Source organism: Pristiophorus japonicus, chromosome 1, assembly GCF_044704955.1.
Source record: "Pristiophorus japonicus isolate sPriJap1 chromosome 1, sPriJap1.hap1, whole genome shotgun sequence".
In the NCBI taxonomy this organism is placed as follows: Eukaryota; Metazoa; Chordata; class Chondrichthyes; family Pristiophoridae; genus Pristiophorus; species Pristiophorus japonicus.
The window spans coordinates 224,782,267-224,808,131 of record NC_091977.1 but is presented as its reverse complement, the minus strand read 5'-3'; the positions used below and the strand labels follow the sequence as shown (position 1 = coordinate 224,808,131).

Sequence of the window (25,865 nt, the reverse complement as noted above, 5' to 3'; positions counted from 1 at the left end):
TCGATATTTACTCCTCACGATTAGAATTATTTTCTCACATTTTACCACCCTGTTCCCATCTCCCTTCTTCAGGTCCTGCTGCCTGTAACATTTTGGGTGTAGGCTCATGCCCGTTCAGAAGTGGTGCAAATGCAGGAACCGCATGTTCTCTGATCTATTACATGGGGACAGGGCTCTTTTAAATAACCAAGTGGGGTTCCAGCAGAGCTAACTCGGGAGCAATGCAAATAAGCGAGGAAATTCACACGTAGCGATGTTTCAGCATAAACAGTTATGTGCCAACTTCCTTGGGGGAAAAAAGGCGCAACTTGGCTCTTACGCCACCGTTATATTGAAACTGTCCATGAAATTTCTACATGGACTGAAAACTTTAAAAATGCTTGTCTAAGGGAACCTGGAATTCCCTGGATCTGCCAGGGTTAAAATTGGGATCCTATTAACGTGAACAAAATATAATTTTATTCAAAGAGGAATTTATGCATATTCCAGAGATCATATATAATGATACCAAGGAATATTTTTCGATAAATATATTATTTTTGTAAAACTTTTTCTAAGCAAAATAATTTTCATATGGTGCTTGTTGGACAATTACAAGGCACATGTAAAAGATGTTGAAGGATCTGGCCTCATGCCACCAGTAGCACGTTGTGGCAATTATCTAAAAAGTCAGCTTCAAAAGTGTCGCCACACCCATATTTTGTTTCGTGCTAGTATCACCCCACCTAGGTTCCTGGTGAAGTGGAGTTGATTGCATCGGCTATGGTGCGGGTTCAGACCATAATGGTGCCAACTGCAGAGTTAATGTGGTGCTGGTTAACACCATGAGCTATGTTGTGGCTCAGTGGGTAGCATACTCGGCTCTGAGTCAAAAGGTTGTGGGTTCATAGTACCACTCCAGAGACATGAGCACAAAAATCTAGGCTGGACTCCAGTGTGCTATTGAGGGAGTGCTGTACTGTCAGAGGAGCCGCCTTTAGAATGAGATGTTAATCCGAGGCCCTGTCTGCTATCTCAGGTGGACATAAAAGAAGAAGAGCAAGAGAGTTCTCCTTGATGTTCTGGTCAATATTTATCTCTCAATCAACATCACTAAAACAGATTATTTGGTCATTTAACACATTGCTGTTTGTGGGACCTTGCTGTGCTCAAATTGTCTGGCCCATTTCTTACATTACAATAGTGGCTACATTTCAAAAAAATACTTCATTGGCTGTAAAGTGCTTTGGGACATCCTGAGGTTGTGAAAAGTGTGATAGAAATGTAATTCTTTCTTTCTCTGATGGGCACTCCATTGGTTCTTATTATGGTTGGATGTGGAATTTTCATCACCAGCACCAGCTAGGCCTTTTTGGTTGATTGTCACACAGGAACCATTGATGGAAAACGTGGCAGGGGTGGAGGTAAATTTCCTTGGAGCTTCACCCACTCCGCTATCATATCTTCGGCGGAAACCCCATTTGTGCAAGTTAACGCGTTTATTCTCCCGAAGTTATGGTGGCAGAGTGGGAGAAGCACCGAGAAAATTCACCCCCACCAAGTGATCAGTGTTAACAAATGCAAGAGAAAACCAGTAGGCCTTGAACACCTTAAAGTCTGAGTCAGTCCTTTTCCATAACTGAAAGGTTGCCATGGCGAATTCCAGACACATGCCAAAGGGATCCTTGATCCCCTTTTGGTAGTGTACACCTCTGGGATGGTGCTGGTGCCAAGTTATACAGTGTCTCTGTAAGAGGGTGAGCTTTGGAGCTGCAGAGGAATAGGGCGTGTTGATTTTGCTTTATGTATGATGTCCCTCATATCATAGGATTACATAGGATATATGGCACAAAAACAGGCCATGCAGTCCAACCATGCTGGCGTTTATGCTCCACTCGAGCCTCCTCCCGTCTTTCCCCATCGAAATCTATCCTCTATTCCCTTCTCCCTCATTTGCTTGCCTATCCTCTCCTTAAATGCATTTATAATATTTGCTTCAACCACTCCACATTCTCACAATTTTCCATTGGATTTCTTGGCGACTATCTTATATTGATGGCCTCTAGTTATGCTCTTCCCCACAAGTGGAAACATTCTCTCTGTATCAAGACCTTTCATAATTTTAAAGACCTCTATTAAGTCATCCCTCAGCCTTTTTTTAAAGAGAAAAGAGACCCAGCCTGTTCTTCCTGTATACTCTCATATTTCCGGTATCATCATTGTAAATCTTCTCTGCATCCTCTCCAGTGCCTCTGTATCCTTTTTATATTATGGCGACCAGAACCGTACGCAGTACTCAGTATCCAGCGTTACAGGAAGGCCCTCGTTCTGTGTCCTAAAACTACTGTTAGATAATCACATTTCAGAGGCCAGGGAGGCAGCAGGTGGAACTACTACACCAGCGGCTAATTGGCAGAACTTCACATCTTTTACAATTAACTTTATTTATTAATTCTCGGGATGTGGACGTTGCTGGCAAGGCCAGAATTTATTGCCCATCCCTAATTGCCCTTGAGAAGGTGGTAGTGGAACAGTAAGGCCGAATTGCCCGATTCTGTGGTGTAAAATTATATGTAAAGTGCATTAAGTTCAAACTGCAGTGACGTTGGATGCGGGGAGTAATCCTATGGGAAGGTGGGTTTAAGTGCAGTATTGTAGTGCGTTTGGTCTGATCTGTGTTAATTCAGTTCAGCATTTACAAGCAGGCTGGTGGTGCAGCTGCTCCACTGAGTACCTGTGATTTCCCAGCGCGGTGAGTTCCCAATTACAACCAAGGTCACGGGGTCGGGGGACAAACACCAACAGAGTCGTTCCCCGTTGGGTCTGCTCTTGCGTTTGTTTTTACAGATGATTGCAGAATAGCATTGTAGGAAATCTGGGAGCAGGTCAGCTTGTGACCAGAGAATAGTGGGACTTTAATAACCCCTATTCTATTGGTTTAAAATCGAGGTGAACATGCAATTTTGCTTGAGCTCTTAAGAACATAGGAGCAGGAATAGCCCATATGGCCGCTCGAGCCTGCTCTGCCATTCAATAAGATCATGGCTGATCATTGACCTCAACTCCACTTTCCCACCCGAACTCCATATCCCTAAATTCCCTTAAACTCCAAAAATATATATCCCAGCCTTGAATATACTCAGAGACTCAGCATCCACAGCCCTCTGAGCTCTTGCACATCTATGTTTTTTTAATTCACTCTAGGGATGTGAGCATCGCTGGCAAGGCCTGCATTTATTGCCCATCCCTAGTTGCCCCTTTGAAAAGGTGATGAGCTGCCTTCTTGAACCGCCGCAGTCCCTGTGGTGAAGAAGCTCCCATATTGCTGTTAGGTAAGGAGTTCCAGGATTTTGACCCAGTGACGATGAAGGAACGGCAATATATGTCCAAGTCAGAAAGGTGTATGACTTGGAGGGGAACTTGGAGTTGGTGGTGTTCCAGGCGCCTGCTGCCCTTGTCCTTATAGGTGGTAGAGGTCACGGTTGGGAGGTGCTGCCGAAGATACCTTGGCAAGTTGCTGCAATGCATCATGTAGATGGTACACGCTGCAGCCACGGTGTGCCGGTGGTGCAGGGAGTAAATGTTTAAGGTGGTGTATGGGATGCCGATCAAGCGGACTGCTTTGTCCTGGATAGTGTCGAGCCTCTTGAGTGTTGGTGCTGCATCCATCCAGGCTAGTGGAGAGTATTCCATCACACTCCTGACTTGTGCCTTGCAGGTGGTAGAGTATTAAGTATTGAGACATAACTCAATCAAGTCTTTGATTTGAGCTCTGCGATAACATTTCAGACTTCATTGCCTTCCTTAAGGAATCATATTTATGCTTTACAGTTGTTAAGCTGATTTCTAACAGAAAAAGGCAATTCTTCCGTGGTAATCAGTTTAAGATCCATTTTTACTGAAGATGTTTGAAATTAAATGCAAACTTATCATTTGGAACAACCAATGAGACATCTAAATATCTACATATTCTTAAAGATATCCATATTGTTTCTCTCATTTCCCTGCACTCATGGGTAGCACTCTCTGAGTCAGAAGGTTGTGGGTTCAAGCTCCACTCCAGAGACTTAAGCACAAAAATCTAGGCTGAAACTGCAGTGCTGTCTTTTGGATAAGACGTTAAACCGATGCACCGTCTGTCCTCTCAGGGTGATGTAAAAGATCCTATGGTACTATTTTGAAGAAGAGCAGGGGAGTTATCCCCAGTGTCCTGGAAAATGTTTTCCCCTCAATCAATATCGCTAAAACAGATTATCTGGTCATTATCACATTGCTGTTTGTGGGAGCTTGTTGTGCATAAATTTGCTGCCACGTTTCCTACATTACAACAGTGACTATACTTCAAAAATACTTCATTGGCCATAAAGCGCTTTTCGACGTTCTGAGGTCATGAACGGCTCTATATAAATGCAAGTCTTTCTTTCTTTCTGTGGAACAGACATATTCCTCTTTCTTTGGGATCTCACATTCTGGTCACATGCTACTTTTCTTCATACATATGTTGAATGGAACATGGTAATAACAAAGGAATTATATTCAGCTTCGAGAAAACAGGATTTCACAGGTGTATTGAAGCATTAGCAATTCTAATTTGCAATAGACATCAGAAAAATACACACAGAACTGTATAAAATCAAGCATAAATATGAAGTTTCATAAAGGATAAGGTAGATTATTGGATTTGTAGTGGTAAGCTAGCATGATAACATAATTGCATTGGGTAATTTCTTACTTCATGAGTTCCAGTTCTATAAATGTAAGAATATATTTGAGAAAAATACAGCATATTAAATCAGAGGTTATGTGAACAAGAGAATTTACAATGCATGAAAAGTTTATTTCTTTTGCCACTAGGAGTTCTTCCACGTCGGTTGCGAGACCGTGAACAGCTCAGGAAAAGGAAGCTGGAAGCACAAGAGAAGAAAACTTCACAGTGGGTGATTAAGTAAGATGTGATATAACTGTAAGGAAAGATGATTCACAGCCATCCCAAGTTAATGGGATGGAAGTTTACACACTCTGATGGCTTTAAGCATCTCATGTAAAATGAATTTCAGCCAATTCCTGAAGTTCACAACCCAAGACTGGTCCTAACTTGGCACTGGTGGGATTCACAGATGAATTTGCCGTGGTAAAAAAATTAGTTATGCTGGTCTCTTGGCTGTTTCTATTGTTCAGAATAATGAAAGGAGAGTGAAAAATGCATTTTTTTTGTCTCCAAACAATGCATGCGAGTAGCCTTCCACTTTAAAGGAAGGCTAGTAACAGAACCAGTTGGTGGTATATAGGGATGGACTCACAAACAGAAGATGAGGCCTCTGAATACACAGACTTGGATTCTAGGTCCAGGTTTGTGTATGCAAGCTATAAAAGCAAATTTAAAGCACACTGCTTTAAAAATAATGTTAATGCTTTTTGTAAGCTATAGTTTTTTAAAGTCGTCTCTTGCTGATTTTCAAGAGCTGTGGTTCCACAAAAATATTTACATCTTTTTTTTCAGCAATTTTTAAGAGTTAATTTATATATGACATATTTTCACTTGTAGAAAACATGCTGTAATTCATTCAAAAGAATTGTGAAGATATTCCATTAAAAGGTAGTGATAGTGCCTATCCAATTTAATATTTTGATATATTTTCCCTGACACATTACAGACTGTGAAAATAGTTCAAATCATGACTGGTTAACTTTTTTTCTAAAGTAACCAGAAAAGGAATATTACATATCCTGGCAATATAGATAAAAGTATGAAGGACCCTTAAACACTTTTGTAATCCCAAAGTCTACAACAACATCATATTACATAGAATATACAGCACAGAAACAGGCCATTCAGCCCATGCCGGTGTTTATGCTCCACTCAAGCCTCCTCCCATCCTTCCTCATCTCACCCTATCAGCATAACCCTTTATTCCCTTCAACCCCACATGCTTATCTAGCTCCCCCTTAAATGCATCTATACTATTCACCTTAACTACTCTCTGTGGTAGTGAGTTCCACATCCTAACCACTCTCTGGGTAAAGATGTTTCTTCTGAATTCCATATTTGATATCTTGTTGACTATCTTAAATTGATGGCCTCGAGTTGTGCTCTTCCCCACAAGTGGAAACACTCTCTGTGTCTACTCTATCAAAACCTTTCATAATTTTAAAGGTCTCTTCATAAGAGATTCAGCCTGTTCATCCTTTCCTGATAGATACAACCTATCATCCTTGTAAATCTTTTTGCGCCTTCATCAGTGCCTCTATATCCTTTTTATAATATGGCAACCAGAAGTGTGGTCTAACCAAGGTTCAATACAAGTTTAGCACAACTTCTCTCTTTTTCCAAATCTATCCCTCTAGAAATAAACCCTAGTGCTTGGTTTCCTTTTTTATGGCTTTATTAACCTGCATTGCAACTTTTAGTGATTAGTGATATAGTAGAGTCAAATACATTACACAATGAAATGTACACATTACAAACCAGAGACATTTTCTCTTAGTAAATACTTATTTTATTTTGTTTGCATTTTTCCCCATGTGCATTGATTATGTTTTTATTACCCATTCCATTCCCAATTATAAGCTTCACTACAGAGCGTGAATTATGCCAAAAGGTTGGAAAGATCTCCAAACACTTAACATTTATTATCTTGTATGGTCAATCCTTGGGGAGTGTTTTTATCTGGGATATTTTTGGAGCAAGAATTAGTTTAAAGCAATCAATCCTGTTTTGTTTATTAATTAATGAACTTAATTTAAGTCAAATAACTTTCAACCTTGTGTCTGGTAAAGTTACAAAGTTAATCTGTTGCATTGTCCAACATCTGGGACATGGGTGCAGGCCTTTCTGTCTGAATATTGAGATATTTGTTTCATGTTTTAGTGCCCCATTTTACTAAGATTTTGCTTTCACAGAATTTCTCGTTAACCTGAAGATTTCTATTCCCCATGTAATCTCAGCATTTTAAAACAAAAGACCTCCTAAAATCTTTTCCAATTGATGGTAACAAGTCTTTACTCATGATTGTTTTAAAATAAATCTATCTTTATCTATGCACTGTTTACCATCAAAATTTCACCAGCTTCAGAATAAAAAGTAAAAATGCCCTTTTGTATTTTATATCACATTGATTCACAGGGAGGAATCAAAGAGTAAATGTGGAAGAAAGGGAAAGGCAAGTGGAACAAGTAGAAAGCATACTAAAAATCCTGAACCCGAGACTGAGCCCGAACCTGGTCCAGATCCAGGGCCTCCGCAAGAAGTCAAAGAGGATGTCAAAGACAAACCAGTTCATCCTGATCCTGAAAATGAGAGGCCTGCACTTCTGGTGGAAAGTGCAAAGCTTTCAATAACTGAAGAGACTGCCACTACTTCCACAGGTACTCAACATGGCCAGTTATGAGTTGCTCAGCTTAGTGCCAAAGATTCAGTCTAATTTATTCCAGGGCCTGCATAAACTACACTCAGCATAATTAGTCTGATAGAACAACAGTCACTGAACGTCAAGAGTAATTCACTATGCAAAATGTGAATGCCTCTTAGTACTTACAGGTCTGTGGACTCTTTAGGATCATTGACTAAACTTTACAGAATAAAACTTATAGGACTAGAAATTCGGCAGGTTTATGCCCGTTTTACTGCCATTATTGGGCGGAAAAAGTGTGCTTTTGGTGGTAAAAAAATGTATCTCCATTTTGCAAGTTTTGTCACTGATTTTGCGCCCACGATAAAAATTATCGTCCGCCCTTTTTTTTAATGACATCAATCGTCGTGCAACGCTCCGCTATTGCCGTTTTTGCAAAATTCGCCGATATCGCCATTTTTGCCACCCGCCCAAAAACCCGGCCCCAAAAAAATCATGTCTTACCAGGTCAGACTCACCACGCACCCGGCAATAATGGCGCCATCTTGAAAAATGGAGCAAGAGTTCAGTGCATAAAAGGATTTGGAGGGAAGGCTGCGTTTTACACATTGAGTTTTTTTGTGAGTTTATACTTTGTTTTTAAGGACATTTAAAAGAATGGGGGCTATACTATCTCTGCCATTATTGCTGGCTGCTTTTTCTATGCAGCAGAGCTGGAAGGCGGCTTATTCAAGAGCATTATGAGCGTAATCAAAGAGCTCGCAGACATATGGGGAGGAGGCCTTACCCCCAACGAGTTTACAGGGAACAGTGCTCATACCTGCACCTGTCTGAGGCACAGTGCGTTAGAAGGCTGCGCTTTCAAAAAGAGGTGGTTACAGAGATATGCCAGCTCATAAAGGCAAACGTACAGCCTACAAGCTGGAAGAGGACTGAACTGCCTGTCGAGGTGAAGGTGACTGCGGCTCTTGCCTTCTATGTCTCCAGCTCCTTTCAGGCATCAGCAGGGGACATATGCTCCATCTTGCAGCACATCGCTGCATTCGCCAGGTGACTACTGCACTGTATGCACGCAGGATGGACTTCATAAAGTTCCCATTGACCAGGGAGGCATGGAATGAGGGTTATAGGTTTTGCACAAATTGCTGGCTTCCCCAAGGTACCGGCTGCCATTGACTACACACATGTCGCCCTGCAAGCACCTTTAGATGATCCAGAGGTTTACCGAAATCGAAAGGGATTCCACTCGCTGAACGTACAGATCGTGTGTGACCATACTCAGCGCATCATGGCAGTGAATGCCCAATTTCCAGGGAGCATCCATGATACTTTCATTTTGCGTGAGAGCAGTGTCTCATACCTGTTTGAGCATCAGCCACAAGGCCAGAGCTGGATGCTGGGGGACAAAGGTTACAGCCTCGCCACTTGGCTTATGACTCCCCCTCTGCAACCCTCAGACAGAAGCCGAACATTGCTACAATGACAGCCATATAGCCACAAGCAATGTCGTCGAATAGACAATTGGAGTGCTGAAGCAGCGCTTCCGATGCCTGGACCACTCTGGAGGCTGCCTGCAATACTCCCCTCAGCAGATCTCTGAGTTCATTGTGCTGTTCTGCATGCTACACAACTTAGCCATCATGAGGGGACAGGATTTGCCACTGGGGACTGCAGGACCACCTCAGGAGAGAGGGGGGGAGGAGCCTGTCGACGAACCCATGCCACCACTCTCACCACCACAGGAGAGGCTTCATGGAGCTTTTGCCACTGCAAAAGCTTTATGTCAGCAGCTCATAATTCAATGCTTTGCATGAAGGCTGAACGGCACGTTTCATTGTTGACTGCCCACTCTATCCCACCATGTTGACTATTCCCCCGCTTATTCTGCAAATGAGACATTGCACAAGAATGGTTAAGGTGAAAAAACTATTTATAAAACATTATTAAATTTATTAAACATTTTTACATTAATGAAAGTTTGGAAACTTTAATTTAGTAACTTCAATAAAATTTTTACGTAAACAGCAATGGTAAAACTTTTGTAAACTTTTATAACACCAAAAGAACAAAAGAACAAATCCTGTACCAAATATCCTTTAGCTGCAGCCACCTAAACCACCCCCCCATCGATTGTTGCCCTTGCCCTTGCCCACATTGGGTCCAAGATGTTTTGCAGCAACTCACACAGAGCGCTGCTGTTGTTGGGGAGAGAAGTAGGGGATGTCATTACACCTCCTGGAGAAACTCGGCCTGTTGCTCAGCCTCATCACTTACTGGTGCTGTCAGTCCGGGTGGCATGACACTGGGGACTCGGGTGCCAAGAGTCAAAACCATCAATTGTCGAATGGCAGTGATAGCCTCGGTGTTTTGCTTTGTTGTAGCTACAATCTGCGAAATGTCCTCCCTCATAGAAACATAGAAACATAGAAACATAGAAAATAGGTGCAGGAGCAGGCCATTCAGCCCTTCTAGCCTGCACCGCCATTCAATGAGTTCATGGCTGAACATGAAACTTCAGTACCCCCTTCCTGCTTTCTCGCCATAACCCTTGATCCCCCGAGTAGTAAGGACTTCATCTAACTCCCTTTTGAATATAGATATGTCTGTAGATAGTGCGGCAATGTTGCCAGAGATCCCACCCAGGACCTCGATGAGCTGTCAGCTGATCTAGATGCTCTCCCGAGACAGTCCCGCCAAATCCAGCTGTACGTCTGCCCAACCTTCAGCAGACTGGCTTTGCCGACTCAGCCTCCACAGAGATAACATACGGGATTCAACCCTGGGTGTTTGTTGCTGCAACCCTCTTGGACCTGGGGCCTTGGATGCCGGAAAGCCAGAGAACGTGGTGACTTCCTCTGACGAACTGGTGGCCGCAGCTAAAGTAATTGATGCCTGTGTGGGCCCCCCCGACCCCCACCCGAATTAAATCATTGTCTTCGTCCTCCTCCTCCTCCCGTGGAGGTTCCTCGGCATGGCTAATATCTGTCCTCTCCAGCTCCATAGGATCGGTCGAGGTGGGGGCTTTCACTGCAAGATGTGATGCCTCAGAATCCTCATCTGCAGAATAGAAAACAACAGACAATTGGTTAGCAGCAGGGGAGGGGCAGGGTGACATGAGTATGGTCACATAGTGCAGGCTCATTTGAATGGCCACCGATACTGCATTATATGTCGTCGATAGACATTGCATCAGATTGCCCGAACCCTAGCCCACAAACAGTACATCACATTGTCCGAACCCTAGCCCAGACAGTACATCACATTGCCCGAACCCAGCCCATGGATTTTGCAGGACTTACCCTCACTCGAAAACAAGGGCTCAGCACCTCCACGGGTAGTTGACCTTTGCGAGGCACCAATGAGACCTGCCACACGTTGCTCAAGGTCAGTGAATGTGATTATTTGGGCTGGACCGCTGCCTGTGCGCCGCTGCTCCCGGCAGTTCTCGGACAACTTTGCCTGCAAAGATGACAATACAAAGAGTTACCAAAGGGCCCTTCTGTTCTTGTGGCACACACAGATAATCATCAAAGCACTTATACCATACTGTGTGCATTTAATACAGTCCTGTGTTTAATGGTCTTGGTAGTTGCAGGTGGTTCATAGGGAAGACATCGAAGTGCAGAAATATCTTTTAAGATGTCAAAAAGCAGTCTTCATAATGTGTGATGATCATTCATGGCAAATAAGGTGCAACACTAAGCCTACCGATACCAACATGCATCACATTTACAATAAGTAATTGGAGTGCATCAATAAAAATATTACTTACTCTGACAACCCTGCAGTGGTCATTCCACCTTCTTCTGCATTGCTTGTAGTCCCTCCTTATGGAATCCACTGAGGAAATCTCCTCAGCCACACTTTCCACAGTCGTCTTAAAGCGGCTGGGGGGAGTTTAGAATGACCCTTCTTATTAATCTGCCCCCATCTGCTTTCTATAGCAGAAATGAGGGCCTCATTAGCATCAGGAGTGAATTTTCTGGCCCTTTTCCTGCTGAATTCACCCTGCATTTTATATTATCCTGTTGTTGATCAACCTCTTTAAATGAACTCTCAAAAATAGCTGATTCAGCCCTGGGTGTACTGTACATGTGTGGGCGCACCCTGACAGGAGGAATTGTGCATGCGCAGAAGGTCCGTATTTTTTTTAAAGTTCGGTAGTTTAATTTCGGGTGCACAAATTTAGTTGTGCAAGGCCAGATTTTACTGCTATCGCTATTGCCATTTACCGTTTGGCAAATTTTGTGAGCTAAAAATATAACGGTATTTCGCCAATTTTTCAAAAATGGCACCGCGATTAGTGCCAAAACAAATGGTCATAGCCCAAATGGGCTCATTTCTAGCCCATAGGAATCAATGTAACGAATGGTATATCTCCTGGAATATTTACAGTACTGTCTTGTAAGAATCAACTACACCATTTGAAATACCTAACATTTTTCAGTAAGAAGATTATTTTACTGTACCTCGGCAATGAGATTAACATACTGTATTTATTCTCCTTTATCCTAGATGACGCTGGGGAAACAAAGTCACCTGGTATAGAAATACCAGAGACTCTCCAACTCCAAGCAGAAGACGTGCCTAGGGAAAATGCACCATTTGAAGAACAAATGTTTCTGTACTTTTAAAACATCAACGCATTTTAGATTTTCTCTGACAATTGTTATTACACGGGAGAGATGATAGTACTCTTCCTTATCATTACAGCCAAAGCACTCATTATTGCAGATGCAAACTCGTGTCCTGTCGCTATATGGTACAACACATTAGAGCTTCAATACACATTGACACGTTTCTTTGTTTTTCTAGATGTAGCAACACCTAATCTGCCGTATTCTGGCGGGATGTAAAATTGCCCCCTACAATCTCCCACTCATTTTTGATGCATAGAACAGGGAAACCCAACAAAGGGAAGGGCAGTATTTTGAAAGCAAGAGGAACACTCACTCTGCAGACAAATAAATTACATAGAATGTACAGCACAGAAACAGGCCATTCGGCCCAACTGATTTATGCTGATGTTTATGCTCCACACGAGCCTCCTTCATCATAGGAACATGGGAACAAGAAGTAGGCCATTTAGTCCCTCGAGCCTGTTCCGCCATTCAATGGCTGATCTGTGACCTAACTCTATATACCCGTCAATGCCCCATATCCTTTAATACCTTTGAGGGTACGTTTGGTCAACAAAGATAACTCGTCCTGACTTCATCTAACCCCATCAACATAACCTTCTGTTCCTTTCCTTCTCATGTACTTATCTAGTTTCCCCTTAAATGCATCAATTCACCTCAATAACTCCCTGTGATGGCGAGTTCCATTCTAACCACTCTCTGGATAAAGAGGTTTCTCCTGAATTCCCAGTTGGAATTATTAGTGGGAAGGATAAACTGATAACAAATGCAGACAGCTCTGCTTTATAGTTCTCTTTTCCCAATGTACTTGGCAGCCAATCTTCATCTGTTGGGAAGGTTCACGTGGAAATACTTACATTTACTCTAACCATACCCACGTCTATTTACAAGTATGTCTGTCTGGCATAACAGCCTTTATGGAATAAAACCATGCCCAAATTTTAGATTTTATCCAAAAATTTCTGTTTCATCAATAAATCCTGAAACTTTGGATTTTCCCCCTCTCAAGGAAGTAAGATCAGCTTGGATGCATGACACAGTTTGAAATGATATTGACAGTTCAACTTCCTAGATAGAGCCCAATTACAAAGCTGTAGGAAGGGAGTAGAATTCTCTTCGTGACTCCCTTGCCAGAAAATATGGAAGTGAGGTGTAATAATCCTATCAGCAACCGCGAGTGTCTCTCCATGGTAACATTCCAGGATTGTCAGTACATACTTAATTGGACAACTGAGATTCTCTGTTATCTTTGTAAATGTTACAAGGCATTCCCCATCGAAGTAATTCAGTTTCACCAAATGAGTTGTGTTGTTGGTGTGGCTTTAGGACAATGTGAGTTTTTGTACTGTGTAATGGACATGAAAAGAAAGAAAAACTCACTTTCAAAAGATGAGAAATAATTCAGAAAATAAAGAAATGTTTTACCCCCGTGTGTCAATGGATTGTCCCACAGCAAAACTTCATACTTACACTTTTCTTAATCAAATATGCACAACATACCTACTTCTCTTTGTAATTTTGGAACATCTGGGCAGATATCTTTATTGGTATATATTCTACACCTGTAAATGGAAGCCTTTACTGCAGTCACATTGTACATCAGCTGCAAAAAGTACCACACCTATTGTGAAAGTCGATTTATTAACATGACTATGGAACCAAAAATCATAAATGGGATTCTCACCATTAGTACCTTATACAAAATCAAACAATACAAAGAATTATGATTACATTTAGCATGCTTTAATTATGTCTGCTTTTTCATTGATTATATTAATATTTATGAAGGAGTTACGGTACCTGTCAAAATAAAGGAGCTGAAATATAAACAAAGTGCTGGAAACACTCAGCAGGTCAACCAGCATCTGTGGAAAGAGAATCAGAGTTAACGTTTCAGATCAAAGAGCTTTCATCATTCTGGAATGCAAAGATAAACCCTGGCTTCTATTCTCGACTGCTAACTGTCTTCTTAAACCTCTCTCCCCCGTCTCCTCCACCTTCACCTCCGACAACAAGTGAGGAGCTCGTGGAATTCTTTGTCTCTAAGATTGAGACCATCCATTCAGCTGCCTGTGCCACTTTCCTTCCTTCCCCTAGCTCACCTGACCAAACTTCCTCTAAGGTTTCCCCCTGTCCTAGCCCTGAACTCACATCTTTCTCCAGTTTATCTCTGATCTCCCCTCCTGACTTATCTGTGCTCATCTTGCCCATGAGACCCACTTTCTGATCCTTTGACCCTATTGCCACCAAACTGCTGACCACCCAACTTTCTTTTCTGGCTCCCATGTTAGCTGACATTGTTAATGGTTCTCTCTCCTTAGGTACTGTCCCCTTCTCCTTCAAATCTGCCGTCATCACCCATCTCAAAAAAACAACCCATGACCCCTCCGTCCTTGCAAACTACTGCCCTATCTCCAACATCCCTTTCCTCCAAAGTCCTTGAACGTGTTGTCGCCTCCCAAATCCATGCTCATATTTCCCGGAACTCCCTGTTCAGAATAACTCCACAAGACTATATACTTTAAGCTCAAACTGTTGTGACCTTGGTCTCTTTAATGTAACTCCAGAGTGAAGAAGCTGCATGGTGGACTGCCTTTTATACCTGTTTGCCCGGGGTGTGCAGGTGACCCTTGGGTCTCCCACAGGTGCACCCCCTGGTGGCAAGTTTTACACACTAGTAAAGTTTACATACATAACATCACTTCCCCTCCCGCCCCCCCACCACCTACCCAAGTCTTAGATACAAGTTATTTACAAGTTGAGGCGATCAGGGGCTCTACGTTCCCGGGTTGATCGCCTGAACTGAAGTCCTGGCATAGGTGAGTTGGTCGGCTCATTGCTGCACTACAGCACGGCTGGTCTGACCGGACTGTCAAGCATGGTGGGTTCATCCTCGTGGTTGACCGCAAAGTCAATTGTTGGTTGGCTGTGTTTTGGTGTATCAATGATGGTAATGTCCTCTTCAAACTGTTCTTGGTTGTTAATGAATCACAGTTTAGTCTGATCCAAGTGCTTTCTGCACGTTTGTCCATTCAAAAGTTTGACAACAAACACCCTATTTCCCTCTTGGCTAAAACAATGCCAGCAACCCATTTGGGACCATGACAGTAATTAAGAACAAACACAGGATCATTGATCTCAATGTCACGTGATACAGCCGTGCGATCATGGTACACGTTATGCCGGTGACGCCAGGTTTCTACATGATCATTGAGATCCAGGTGGACTCAGGAAAGCCTGGTTTTGAGTGCTCTCTTCATTAACAATTCTGCAGGAGGAACCCCGGTAAGCGAGTGGGGTCGCGACCGGTAGCTGAGCAGAATCCGAGATAACCGGGTCTGCACGGAACCGTCTGTCACGCGTTTCAAGCTCTGCTTCATAGTTTGGACTGCCCGTTCCACTTGACTATTGGATGCAGGTTTAAATGGGGCAGACCTGACATGCTTGATGCCACTGCGGGTCAGGAACTCGTTGAATTCCGAGCTGGTGAAACATGGTCCATTGTCACTAACAAGGACGTCGGGCAAACCATGGGTGGCAAATATGGCCTGGAGGCTTTCAATGGTGGCAGTGGACGTACATGATGACATTATTGTACATTCAATCCATTTAGAGTAAGCGTCCACTGCTACTAGGAACATCTTTCCTAGAAAGGGGCCAGCGAAATCTACGTGGTCCCTGGACCACGGTTTGGAGGGCCATGATCACAGACTCAGTGGGGCCTCATTTGGTGAATTGCTCAACTGTAAGCAAGTGTTACATTGGTGTACGCATGACTCCAATTCCGAGTCAATGCCGGGCCACCAAATGTGTGACCTGGCGATAGCCTTCATCATGACTATGCCTGGGTGGGTACTGTGCAGGTTGCGTATAAACATTTCCCTGCCTTTTTTTGGCAAAAGTACACGATTCCCCCATAGGAGACAATCCGAATGGATGAACATTTCATCCTTGCTTCGGTAAAACAGCTTAATTTCGTCTTGCATTTCCCCGGGAACCGCCGACCAGCTCCCATTAAGGACGCAGCTTTTTACTAGTGATAGCACAGGGTCCTGGCTAGTCCAGGTCTTGCTCTCAAAAGCATCAATTACAAGAAGCAAGTCTGCGGGTTGTGCCATTTCCACCCCGGTGGTGGGCAATGGTAGCCGACTGAAGGCATCAACACAGTTCTCAGTGCCTGGTCTGTGGCGGATTACATAATCATATGCAGGTAACGTTAGTGCCCATCTTTGGATGTGGGATGAAGCATTGGTGTTAATACCTTTGCTTTCTGATAACAGCGAAATGAGCGGTTTGTGGTCGGTTTCGAGCTTGAACTGGAGTCCAAATAGGTATTGGTGCATTTTCTTAACCTCGTATATGCATGCTAATGCTTCTTTCTCAAGCATACTGTAAGCTCCTTCTGCCTTAGATAAACTTCTGGATGCATATGCAACCGGTTGCAGTTTGCCTGACACATTGGCTTGCTGTAACACACAACCGACTGTACGAAGATGCATCACAAGCTATTACTAAATGTTTACACAGGTCATACAATCCAAGTAATGTGTTAGAACATAGCAGGTTTCAGGCCTTATTAAAGGCTGTCTCTTGAGATTTACCCCAAACCCAGTCGTCACCCTTGCGTAGCAATAAATGCAAGGGTTCCAGCAAAGTGCTCAATCCTGTAGAAAGTTACTAAAATAGTTGAGGAGTCCCAGGAACAAACGCAGCTCCGTCACATTTTGTGGTCTGGGTGCATTCTTGATGGCCTCCGACTTGGAGTCCGTGGGTCTGATGCCGTCAGCCGCAATCTTTCTCCCCAGAAATTCGACTTCTGGCGGCAAAGAAACACACTTGAAGCGTTTCAGCCGGAGTCCCATTCTGACCAATCGCTTTAGAACCTCTTCCACGTTGTGCAAGTGTTCGGTGGTGTTGCGACCCGTGATCAGGATGTTGTCTTGGAACACCACGGTGCGCGGAACCGATTTCAGCAGACTCTCCATATTCCTCTGGAAGATGGCCGCAGCCGAGCGATTCCCAAAAGGGCATCAGTGGTACATGAATAGTCCTTTGTGCGTGTTGATGCACGTCAATTTTTTCGAAGGTTCAGCCAGTTCCTGTGTCATGTAAACAGAGTTAGATCCAGCTTGGTGAACGACTTCCCCCCCTGCTAGCATTGTGAACAGGTCATCCGCTTTGAGTAGTGGGTACTGGTCCTGTAACGAGACTCGGTTGATTGTTACCTTGTAGTCCCCGCAGATTCTGACCGTCCCATCACTTTTCAACACTGGAACAATTGGACTGGTCCACTTGTTGAACTCGACTGGTGATATGATCCTCTCTCGTTGAAGTCTGTCCAGCTTGATCTCGACTTTCTCTCGCATCATATATGGAACCACTTGGGCCTTGTGATGAACGGGTCGTGCATCAGGGACTAGATGGATCTGCACTTTGGCGCCTGTGAAGTTGCCAATGCTTGGCTCAAATAATGATGGGAATTTGTTTAGCACTTGGGCGCACGAGGCGTCATCCATTGAAGACAGTGCTTTGATGTCGTCCCAGTTCCATAGGATCTTTCCGAGCCAGCTTCTGCCGAACAGCATCGGGCCATCGCTTGGTACAATCCATAGTGATAAATCATGCACGGTTCCATCGTACAATACCTTCACTGCCACACTGCCAATGACTGGTACGAGTTCTTTGGTGTAAGTGCACAGCTTGGTGTGAACCGGGCTTAGTTTTGGCCTTGTGCCTTGTTGTCCCACAGTTTCTCAAAAGCCTTCTGGCTCATAATTGACCTACTCTCCCCAGTGTCCAATTCCATGGAAACTGGAATGCCGTTTAATTTGACTTTCAACATTATTGGAGGGCTTTTGGTGGTGAAGGCGTATACCCCATACACTTCCTCTTCAGCCTCGGGTTGAGTTGCCTCTCTACTCGTTCAGCGTGATCTGCCCCGGATCAGTCATCTTCTGCCAACTCTGCCACGTGGTGAGTCGCTGGAGGTGCCCATTGTTCCGCAACCTTTGCACACGTAGTGCTTGAATCGACATTGATGGGCCTGATGATTACCCCCGCAGCACCAACATGGTGTTAATGGATTCCACGGTGTCCAGGGCCGTGCCGTGGATCTTGATGAGTGGGGGGCAGTGCTGTGCAGTGAGGGCAGGCTGGTGGAGGACCTTTGTCTTACAGATGTTTAGCGTAAGGCCTATGCTTTCGTACGCCTCAGTAAATACGTCGACTCTGTCCTGTAGTGCAGCCTCTGTATGTGAGCAGACGCAGGCGTCATCTGCGTACTGTAGCTTGACGACAGAGGTTGGGGTGGTCTTGGATGTGGCTTGGAGACGGCGCAGGTTGAACAGGTTCCCACTAGTTCTGTAGTTTAGTTCCACTCCAGCAGAGAGCTTGTTGATAGTATGGTGGAGCATGGCGGCGAGAAAGATTGAGAAGAGGGTTGGTGCAATGACGCAGCCCTGTTTGATCCCGGTCCGGACGTGGATTGGGTCTGTGATGGATCCGTTGGTAAGGATCACGGCCTGCATGTCCTCATGGAGCAGGCGGAGGATGGCGACGAACTTTTGGGGCATCCGAAACGGGGAAGGACACTCCATAGACCCTCGCGGTTGACAGTGTCAAAGGCCTTTGCAAGGTCAAAGGAAGCCATGCATAAGGGCTGGCGTTGTTCCCTGCATTTTTCCTGTAGCTGTCGCACTGCAAAAATCATGTCCGTTGTGCCCCATAGGAGACGAAATCCGCACTGTGACTCCGGGTAGAGGAGGACTCTAGCGACGACTTTCCCAGTGGCTGATAACAGGGAGATTCCTCTGTAGTTGCCGCAGTCAGACTTGTCCCCTTTTTTAAAGATGGTCACGATTATTGCATCTCTGAGATCCCCCGGCATGCTCTCCTCCCACCAGATGAGGGAGATGAGGTCATGTATTCGCGCCAGCAGTGTTTCTCCGCCATACTTTAATGCCTCAAGCAGGGATTCTGTCCACACCCATAGCCTTGTTGTTTTTGAGCTGACTTATGGCTTTTTCTACCTTGTGCAGTGTTGGGGTCTCACTGAGGTGGTGGCGGGTAGCATGCTGCGGGATGGAATCAAGAACACTCGAGTCAAAGGCCGAGTCTCGATTGAGGAGTTCTTCGAAGTGCTCCTTCCAGCGGGCCCTGACTGCCTCGGTGTCCTTGATGAGTGTTTCCCCGTTCTTGTCCAGCAGTGGGGTGGCCCTGTCCTTGGACACCGTGGACCACTTCCCATTTCTCGAGAACCTCCTGTCAACAAGAGCAGGCATCGACGACGAGATCCAACATCGCCTCCAATGCGCCAGTGCAGCCTTCGGTTACCTGAGGAAAAGTGTGTTTGAAGACCAGGCCCTCAAAACTGCCACCAAGCTCATGGTCGACAGGGCTGTAGTAATAACTGCCCTCCTGTATGGCTCAGAGACATGGACCATGTACAGTAGACATCTCAAGTTGCTGGAGAAATATCACCAACGATGTCTCCACAAAATCCTACAAATCCCCTGGGAGGACAGGCACACCAACATCAGTGTCCTCATTCAGGCTAACATCCCCAGCATTGAAGCACTGACCACACTCGATCAGCTCCGCTGGGCAGGCCACATAGTCCGCATGTCAGACACGAGACTGCCAAAGCAAGTGCTCTACTCGGAGCTCCTTCATGGCAAACGAGCCAAAGATGGGCAGCGGAAACGCTGCAAGGACACCCTCAAAGCCTCCCTGATAAAGTGCAACATCCCCACTGACACCTGGCAGTCCCTGGCCCAAGACCACCCTAAATGGAGGAAGTGCATCCGAGAGGGCGCTGAGCACCTCGAGTCTCAACGCCGCGAGCATGCAGAAATCAAGCGCAGACAGCGGAAAGAGCGTGCGGCAAACCAGTCCCATCCACCCCTTCCCTCAACGACAATCTGTCCCACCCGTGACAGAGTCTGTGGCTCTCGTACTGGACTGTTCAGCTACCAAATAACTCACTTCAGGAGTGGATGCAAGTCTTCCTCGATTCCGAGGGACTACCTATGATAAATGTATTTGCATTCACTCCCCACAACGGACTCGGAGTCATCCTAGGTCTGGCATCTGCAGGCGCGTAGGCCCTGCCATGTACAGTTCTGCCTGCTGAAGGTATTACTTTTTGCACAGTAATTACCGATGAGCTTCGATGCTGCAAAGATATCTGTTTAATATTTTCGTTCGTGGACATGAAAGCCGAGGCTATTGTGATGGCCTTGCTCAGATCTAGGGATTCGGCAGACAGCAGTTTGCAAAGAATGGCCTCATGGCCGATTCCAAGCACAAAAAAGTCTCGCAACATTTCCCCCAAAAATCCAGCAAATACGCACGGTCCCGTAAGGCATCTTAGGTCGGCGACATAGCTCGTCATGTTCTGACCCTCGGAGCGATGGTGCATGTAAAAGCGATAACTGGCCATTAAGATGCTCTCCTTCGGCTTGAGGTGTTCCTGAACCAGCGTGCACAACTCTGCATATGTCTTCTCCGTTGGTTTTGTCGGTGCTAGCAGATTTTTGATGAGGCCATATATCGTGGACCCACAAACGGTGAGGAGAATCGCCCTGCGCTTGATCGCGGTTTCTGTCTTTTCCAGCTTGTTGGCCACGAAGTACTGGTCAAGATGCTCAACGAAGGCTTCCCAATCATCACCCTCAACAAATCTCTCAAGAATACCAACGACAGCCATAACCGCGTGAAAATTCGTGATCTGTTACTCGTTGCCAATTGTTATGTTCAGAATAACTCTACAAGACTGTATACTGTAAGCTGAAACTGTTGTGACCTTGGTCTCTTTAATATAACTCCAGAGTGAGGAAGCAGCATGGTGGACTGCCTTTTATACCTGCTTACCCGGGGTGTGCAGGTGACCCTTGGGTCTCCCACAGGTGCGCCCCCTGGTGGCAAGTCTTATACACTAGTAAAGTTTACATACATAACACCTTCAATCAGGTTTCCGCCCCTGCCACAGTACCAAAACGGCTCTCATCAAAGTCACAAATGACATCCTTTGTGACTGTGACAAAGGTAAACTATCCCTCCTCGTCCTTCTTGACTTGTCTGCAGCCTTTGACACAGTTGACCACTCCATACTCCTCCAACACCTCTCCACTGTCGTCCAACTGGGTGGGACTGCATTCGCTTGGTTCCATTCTTATCTATCTAATCGTAGCCAGAGAATCACCTACAATGGCTTCTCTTCCCGCTCCCACATCGTTACCTCTGGCGTCCACCAAGGATCTACCCTTGGCCTCTTCCTATCTCTCAACCCCTTTACTGCCGCTTGGTGACATCATCCAAAAACACAGCATCGGTTTCCACATGTACCACGACGACACCCAGCTCTACTTCACCAGCACTTCTGTCAATGCCTCCACTGCCTCTAAATTGGCAGACTGCTTGTCCGACATCCAGTTCTGGATGAGCAAAAATTTTCTCCAATTAAATATTGCGAAGACTGAAGCATTGTTTTCAGTCTCTGCCACAAACTCTGTTCCCTAGTTACTGATTCCATCCCTCTCCCTAACACCTGTCTGAGTCTGAACCAGACTGTTCGTAACCTTGGTATCATATTTGACCCTGAAATGAGCTTCCCACCACATATCTGCGGCATAACTAAGACCACCTATTTCCACCTCCGTAACATAGAAACATAGAAAATAGGTGCAGGAGTAGGCCATTCGGCCCTTCGAGCTTGCACCACCATTCAATAAGATCATGGCTGATCATTCACCTCAGTACCCCTTTCCTGCTTTCTCTCCATACCCCTTGATCCCTTTAGCCGTAAGGGCCATATATAACTCCCGCTTGAATATATCTACGAACTGGCATCAACAACTTTCTGTGGTAGAGAATTCCACAGGTTCACAATTCTCTGAGTGAAGAAGTTTCTCCTCATCTCGGTCCTAAATGGCTTACCCTTATCCTTAGACTGTGACCCCTGGTTCTGGACGTCCCCAACATCGGAAACATTCTTCCTGCATCTAACCTGTCCAATCCCGTCAGAACTTTATATGTTTCTATGAAATCCCCTCTCATTCTTCTAAACTCCAGTGAATACAGGCCCAGCTGATCCAGTCTCTCCTCATATGTTAGTCCTACCATCCCAGGAATCAGTCTGGTGAACATTCGCTGCACTCACTCAATAGCAAGAATGTCCCGTCTCTGCCCTTGTCTCAGCTCATCCGCCGCTGAAACCCTCATCCATGCCTTTGTTACCTCTACCCTGAAATGATCTTCCCACCACATGTCCACAGCATAACTAAAACCGCCTATTGGACTTCCGTAACATTGCCCATCTCCGCCCTTGCCTCAGCTCATCTGCTTCTAAACCCTCATCTGACTTTGTTACCTCTAGACTTGACTACTCTAACACACTCCTGGCTGGCCTCCCACATTCTACCCTACATAAACTTGAGGTTATCCAAAACTTGGCAGGCCATGTCCTCACTTGCACCAAGTCCCGATCACCCATCACCTCTGTGCTCGCTGACATACATTGGCTCCCAGTTAAGCAACGCCTCGATTTCAAAATTCTTATCCTTGTTTACTTACAAATCCCTCCATGGCCCCACCCCTCCATATCTCTGTCATCTCTCTCAGCCTCACAACGCCCCCCACCCCCTCAGCTGCCTGGCCCTAAGCTCTGGAACTCCCTCCCTAAACCTCTCTTTCATCCTTTAAGACGTTCCTTAAAATCTACCTCTTTGACCAAGCTTTTGGTCATCTGCCATAATTTCTTCTTATATGGCTCATGCAAACATAAGAAATAGGAGCAGGAGTAGGCCACCTGGCCCCTCGAGCCTGCTCCACCATTTGATAAGATCATGGCTGATCTGATCATGGAGTCAGCTCCACTGCCCTGCCCGCTCCCCATAACCCTTTATTCCCTTATCGCTCAAATCTATCTATATCCCAATTAAATATATTCAATGACCCAGCCTCCACCTCTCTCTGGGGCAGAGAATTCCATAGATTTACAACCCTCTGAGAAGAAATTCCTCATCTCAGTTTTAAATGGGCGGCCCCTTATTCTGAGACTATGTCGTCTAGTTTTAGTTTCCCCTATGAGTGGAAATATCCTCGCTGCATCCATCTTGTCGAGTTCCCTCATTATCTTATATGTTTCGATAAGATCACCTCTCATTCTTCTGAACTCCAATATGTTTTGGCCCAACCTACTCAACCTATCTTCATAAGTCAATTCCCTCATCTCGGTGTCAAATTTAATTGTTTTGTCTTATAACACTGCTGTGAAGCGCCTTGGGACATTTTACTACGTTAAAGGTGCTACATAAATAAAAGTTGTTGTTGTTGTAATTCTATTCACGGACACCCTCAAAGCCTCCTTGATAAAGTGCAATATCTCCACCGACACCTGGGAATCCCTGGCCAAAGACCGCCCTAAGTGGAGGAAGAGCAACCGGGAGGGCATTGAGCACCTCGAGTCTTGTCGCCGAGAGCATGCAGAAAACAAGCGCAGGCAGCGGAAGGAGCGTGCGGCAAACTATACTCGCCACCCACCCTCTCCTCCAACGACGACATGTCCCACCTGTGACAGAGACTGTAATTCCCATATTGGACTGGTCAGTCACCTGAGAACTCACTTTTAGAGTGGAAGCAAGTCTTCCTCGATTTCAAGGGACTGCCAATGATGATGATGATATAAAAATTCTGTTGTTATCTGATGCATCTATTTCAGAAAACATAATTACATTCAGGGGGAAAAAAAATCTTCTGTTTCTAAAAAATCTTGGGTATCCTTACCATACTCCAGAAACATCCAAACACCTCACTCCAAAAATGTAGAAAAGCAGCAAACCTGGGAATAAGAGGTTCAGAAGCTACTACTCCACATGGACACAGACCACTACTCCTTACAAAGTGGGGACTTGGGCTTGATTTATTTAATTATATAGAGTTTACAACTCAGAAACTGGCCATTTGGCCTAACTGGTCTGTGCTGATGCTTATGCTGCACACAAGCCTCATTCATCGTAGGAACATAGGAACAGCAGTAGGCCATTTAGCCCCTCAAGCCTGTTCCACTATTCAATGAGATCATGACTGATTTGTGGCCTAATTCCATATATTCATCTTTGCCCCATATCCCTGAATACCTTTGAGGTAGATAGTTTATACTTATCTACCCTATCAAATCGTTTAGTCATCTTAAACATAGAAACATAGAAAATAGGGGCAGGTGTAGGCCATTCGGCCCCTCGAGCCATTCAATGAGTTCATGGCTGAACATGCAACTTCAGTACCCCATTCCTGCTTTCTCGCCATACCCCTTGATCCCCCTAGTAGTAAGGACTACATCTAACTCCTTTTTGAATATATTTAGTGAATTGGCCTCAACAACTTTCTGTGGTAGAGAATTCCACAGGTTCACCACTCTCTGGGTGAAGAAGTTTCTCCTCATCTCGGTCCTAAATGGCTTACCCCTTATCCTTAGACTGTGACCCCTGGTTCTGGACTTCCCCAACATTGGGAACATTCTTCCTGTATCTAACCTGTCTAAACCCGTCAGAATTTTAAACGTTTCTATGAGGTCCCCTCTCATTCTTCTGAACTCCAGTGAATACAAGCCCAGGTGATCCAGTCTTTCTTGATATGTCAGTTCCCCCATCCTGGGAATCAGTCTGGTGAACCTTCGCTGCACTCCCTCAACAGCAAGAATGTCCTTCCTCAAGTTAGGAGACCAAAACTGTACACAATACTCCAGGTGTGGTCTCACCAAGGCCCTGTACAACTGCAGTAACACCTCCCTGCCCCTGTACTCAAATCCCCTCGCTATGAAGGCCATCATGCCATTTGTTTTCTTAACCGCCTGCTGTACCTGCATGCCAACCTTCAATGACTGATGTACCATGACACCCAGGTCTCGTTGCACCTTCCCTTTTCCTAATCTGTCACCATTCAGATAATAGTCTGTCTCTCTGTTTTTACCACCAAAGTGGATAACCTCACATTTATCCACATTATACTTCATCTGCCATTCATTTGCCCACTCACCTAACCTATCCAAGTCACTCTGCAGCCTCATAGCATCCTCCTCGCAGCTCACACTGCCACCCAATTTAGTGTCATCCGCAAATTTGGAGATACTACATTTAATCCCCTCGTCTAAATCATTAATGTACAATGTAAACAGCTGGGGCCCCAGCACAGAACCTTGTGGTACCCCACTAGTCACTGCCTGCCATTCTGAAAAGTACCCATTTACTCCTACTCTTTGCTTCCTGTCTGACAACCAGTTCTCAATCCACATCAGCATACTACCCCCAATCCCATGTGCTTTAACTTTGTACATTAATCTCTTGTGTGGGACCTTGTCGAAAGCCTTCTGAAAGTCCAAATACACATCAACTGGTTCTCCCTTGTCCACTCTACTGGCAACATCCTCAAAAAATTCCAGAAGATTTGTCAAACATGATTTCCCTTTCACAAATCCATGCTGACTTGGACCTATCATGTCACCTCAATTATATGTACAGATGAACTTTCAAATCTTCAGATTCACCCAATATAATGATTGTGCATTGAGGAAAGTTAGCAGTAGGTGCACAAGGTGTTAACTATACTAAAACAAAAAACCGGTTAATAGCTGCCTTATGGCTGCTTATTGTTATCACATACAAAACGCTGCAGAATGCTCTCCTGTTACCAGAGCAACAAACATACTGTGAATCCTTGGGATAATCTTTATCGGTATTTCAGAGGGAGGATCCTATAGCTCAGCAAGATCTGACATACTACATGGTGCATACTTGTTGTTATCTACTTATACCACTCAGTTTGCACAAGAAATTCAAAGTCATTTCTAATATACAGGATTTAGGTCTGAAGAGCACTAAAAGTAGACATATTAAATGAA

The 25,865-nt window shown here is 44.8% G+C and overlaps 1 protein-coding gene and 1 long non-coding RNA gene across 4 annotated transcripts in view; one reads left to right on the top strand and one right to left on the bottom strand.

Annotated features, from left to right (window-relative positions):
* Positions 1-13,704, top strand: part of hemgn (hemogen) — a 70,640-nt gene extending 56,936 nt beyond the window's left edge. The window contains exons 2-4 of one of the 3 annotated variants that reach the window (XM_070886966.1): positions 4,834-4,916; positions 7,103-7,344; positions 11,844-13,704. In XM_070886966.1, the coding sequence (XP_070743067.1) occupies positions 4,834-4,916; positions 7,103-7,344; positions 11,844-11,962 (444 nt within the window). In that variant the 3' untranslated portion in view covers positions 11,963-13,704. Of the gene's footprint in view, positions 1-4,833; positions 4,925-7,102; positions 7,345-11,843 lie in introns of all 3 variants that reach the window. The other 2 variants (XM_070886984.1, XM_070886976.1) reach the window with 2 other exon arrangements.
* The window catches only part of LOC139268605 (uncharacterized), a 41,627-nt gene continuing 25,113 nt past the window's right edge, over positions 9,352-25,865 (bottom strand). The window contains exons 2-4 of the long non-coding RNA XR_011594069.1: positions 13,769-13,833; positions 10,628-10,787; positions 9,352-10,385 (exon numbers count right to left, since the gene is read on the bottom strand). This is a non-coding gene — a long non-coding RNA (uncharacterized lncRNA). The remainder of the gene's footprint in view (positions 10,386-10,627; positions 10,788-13,768; positions 13,834-25,865) is intronic.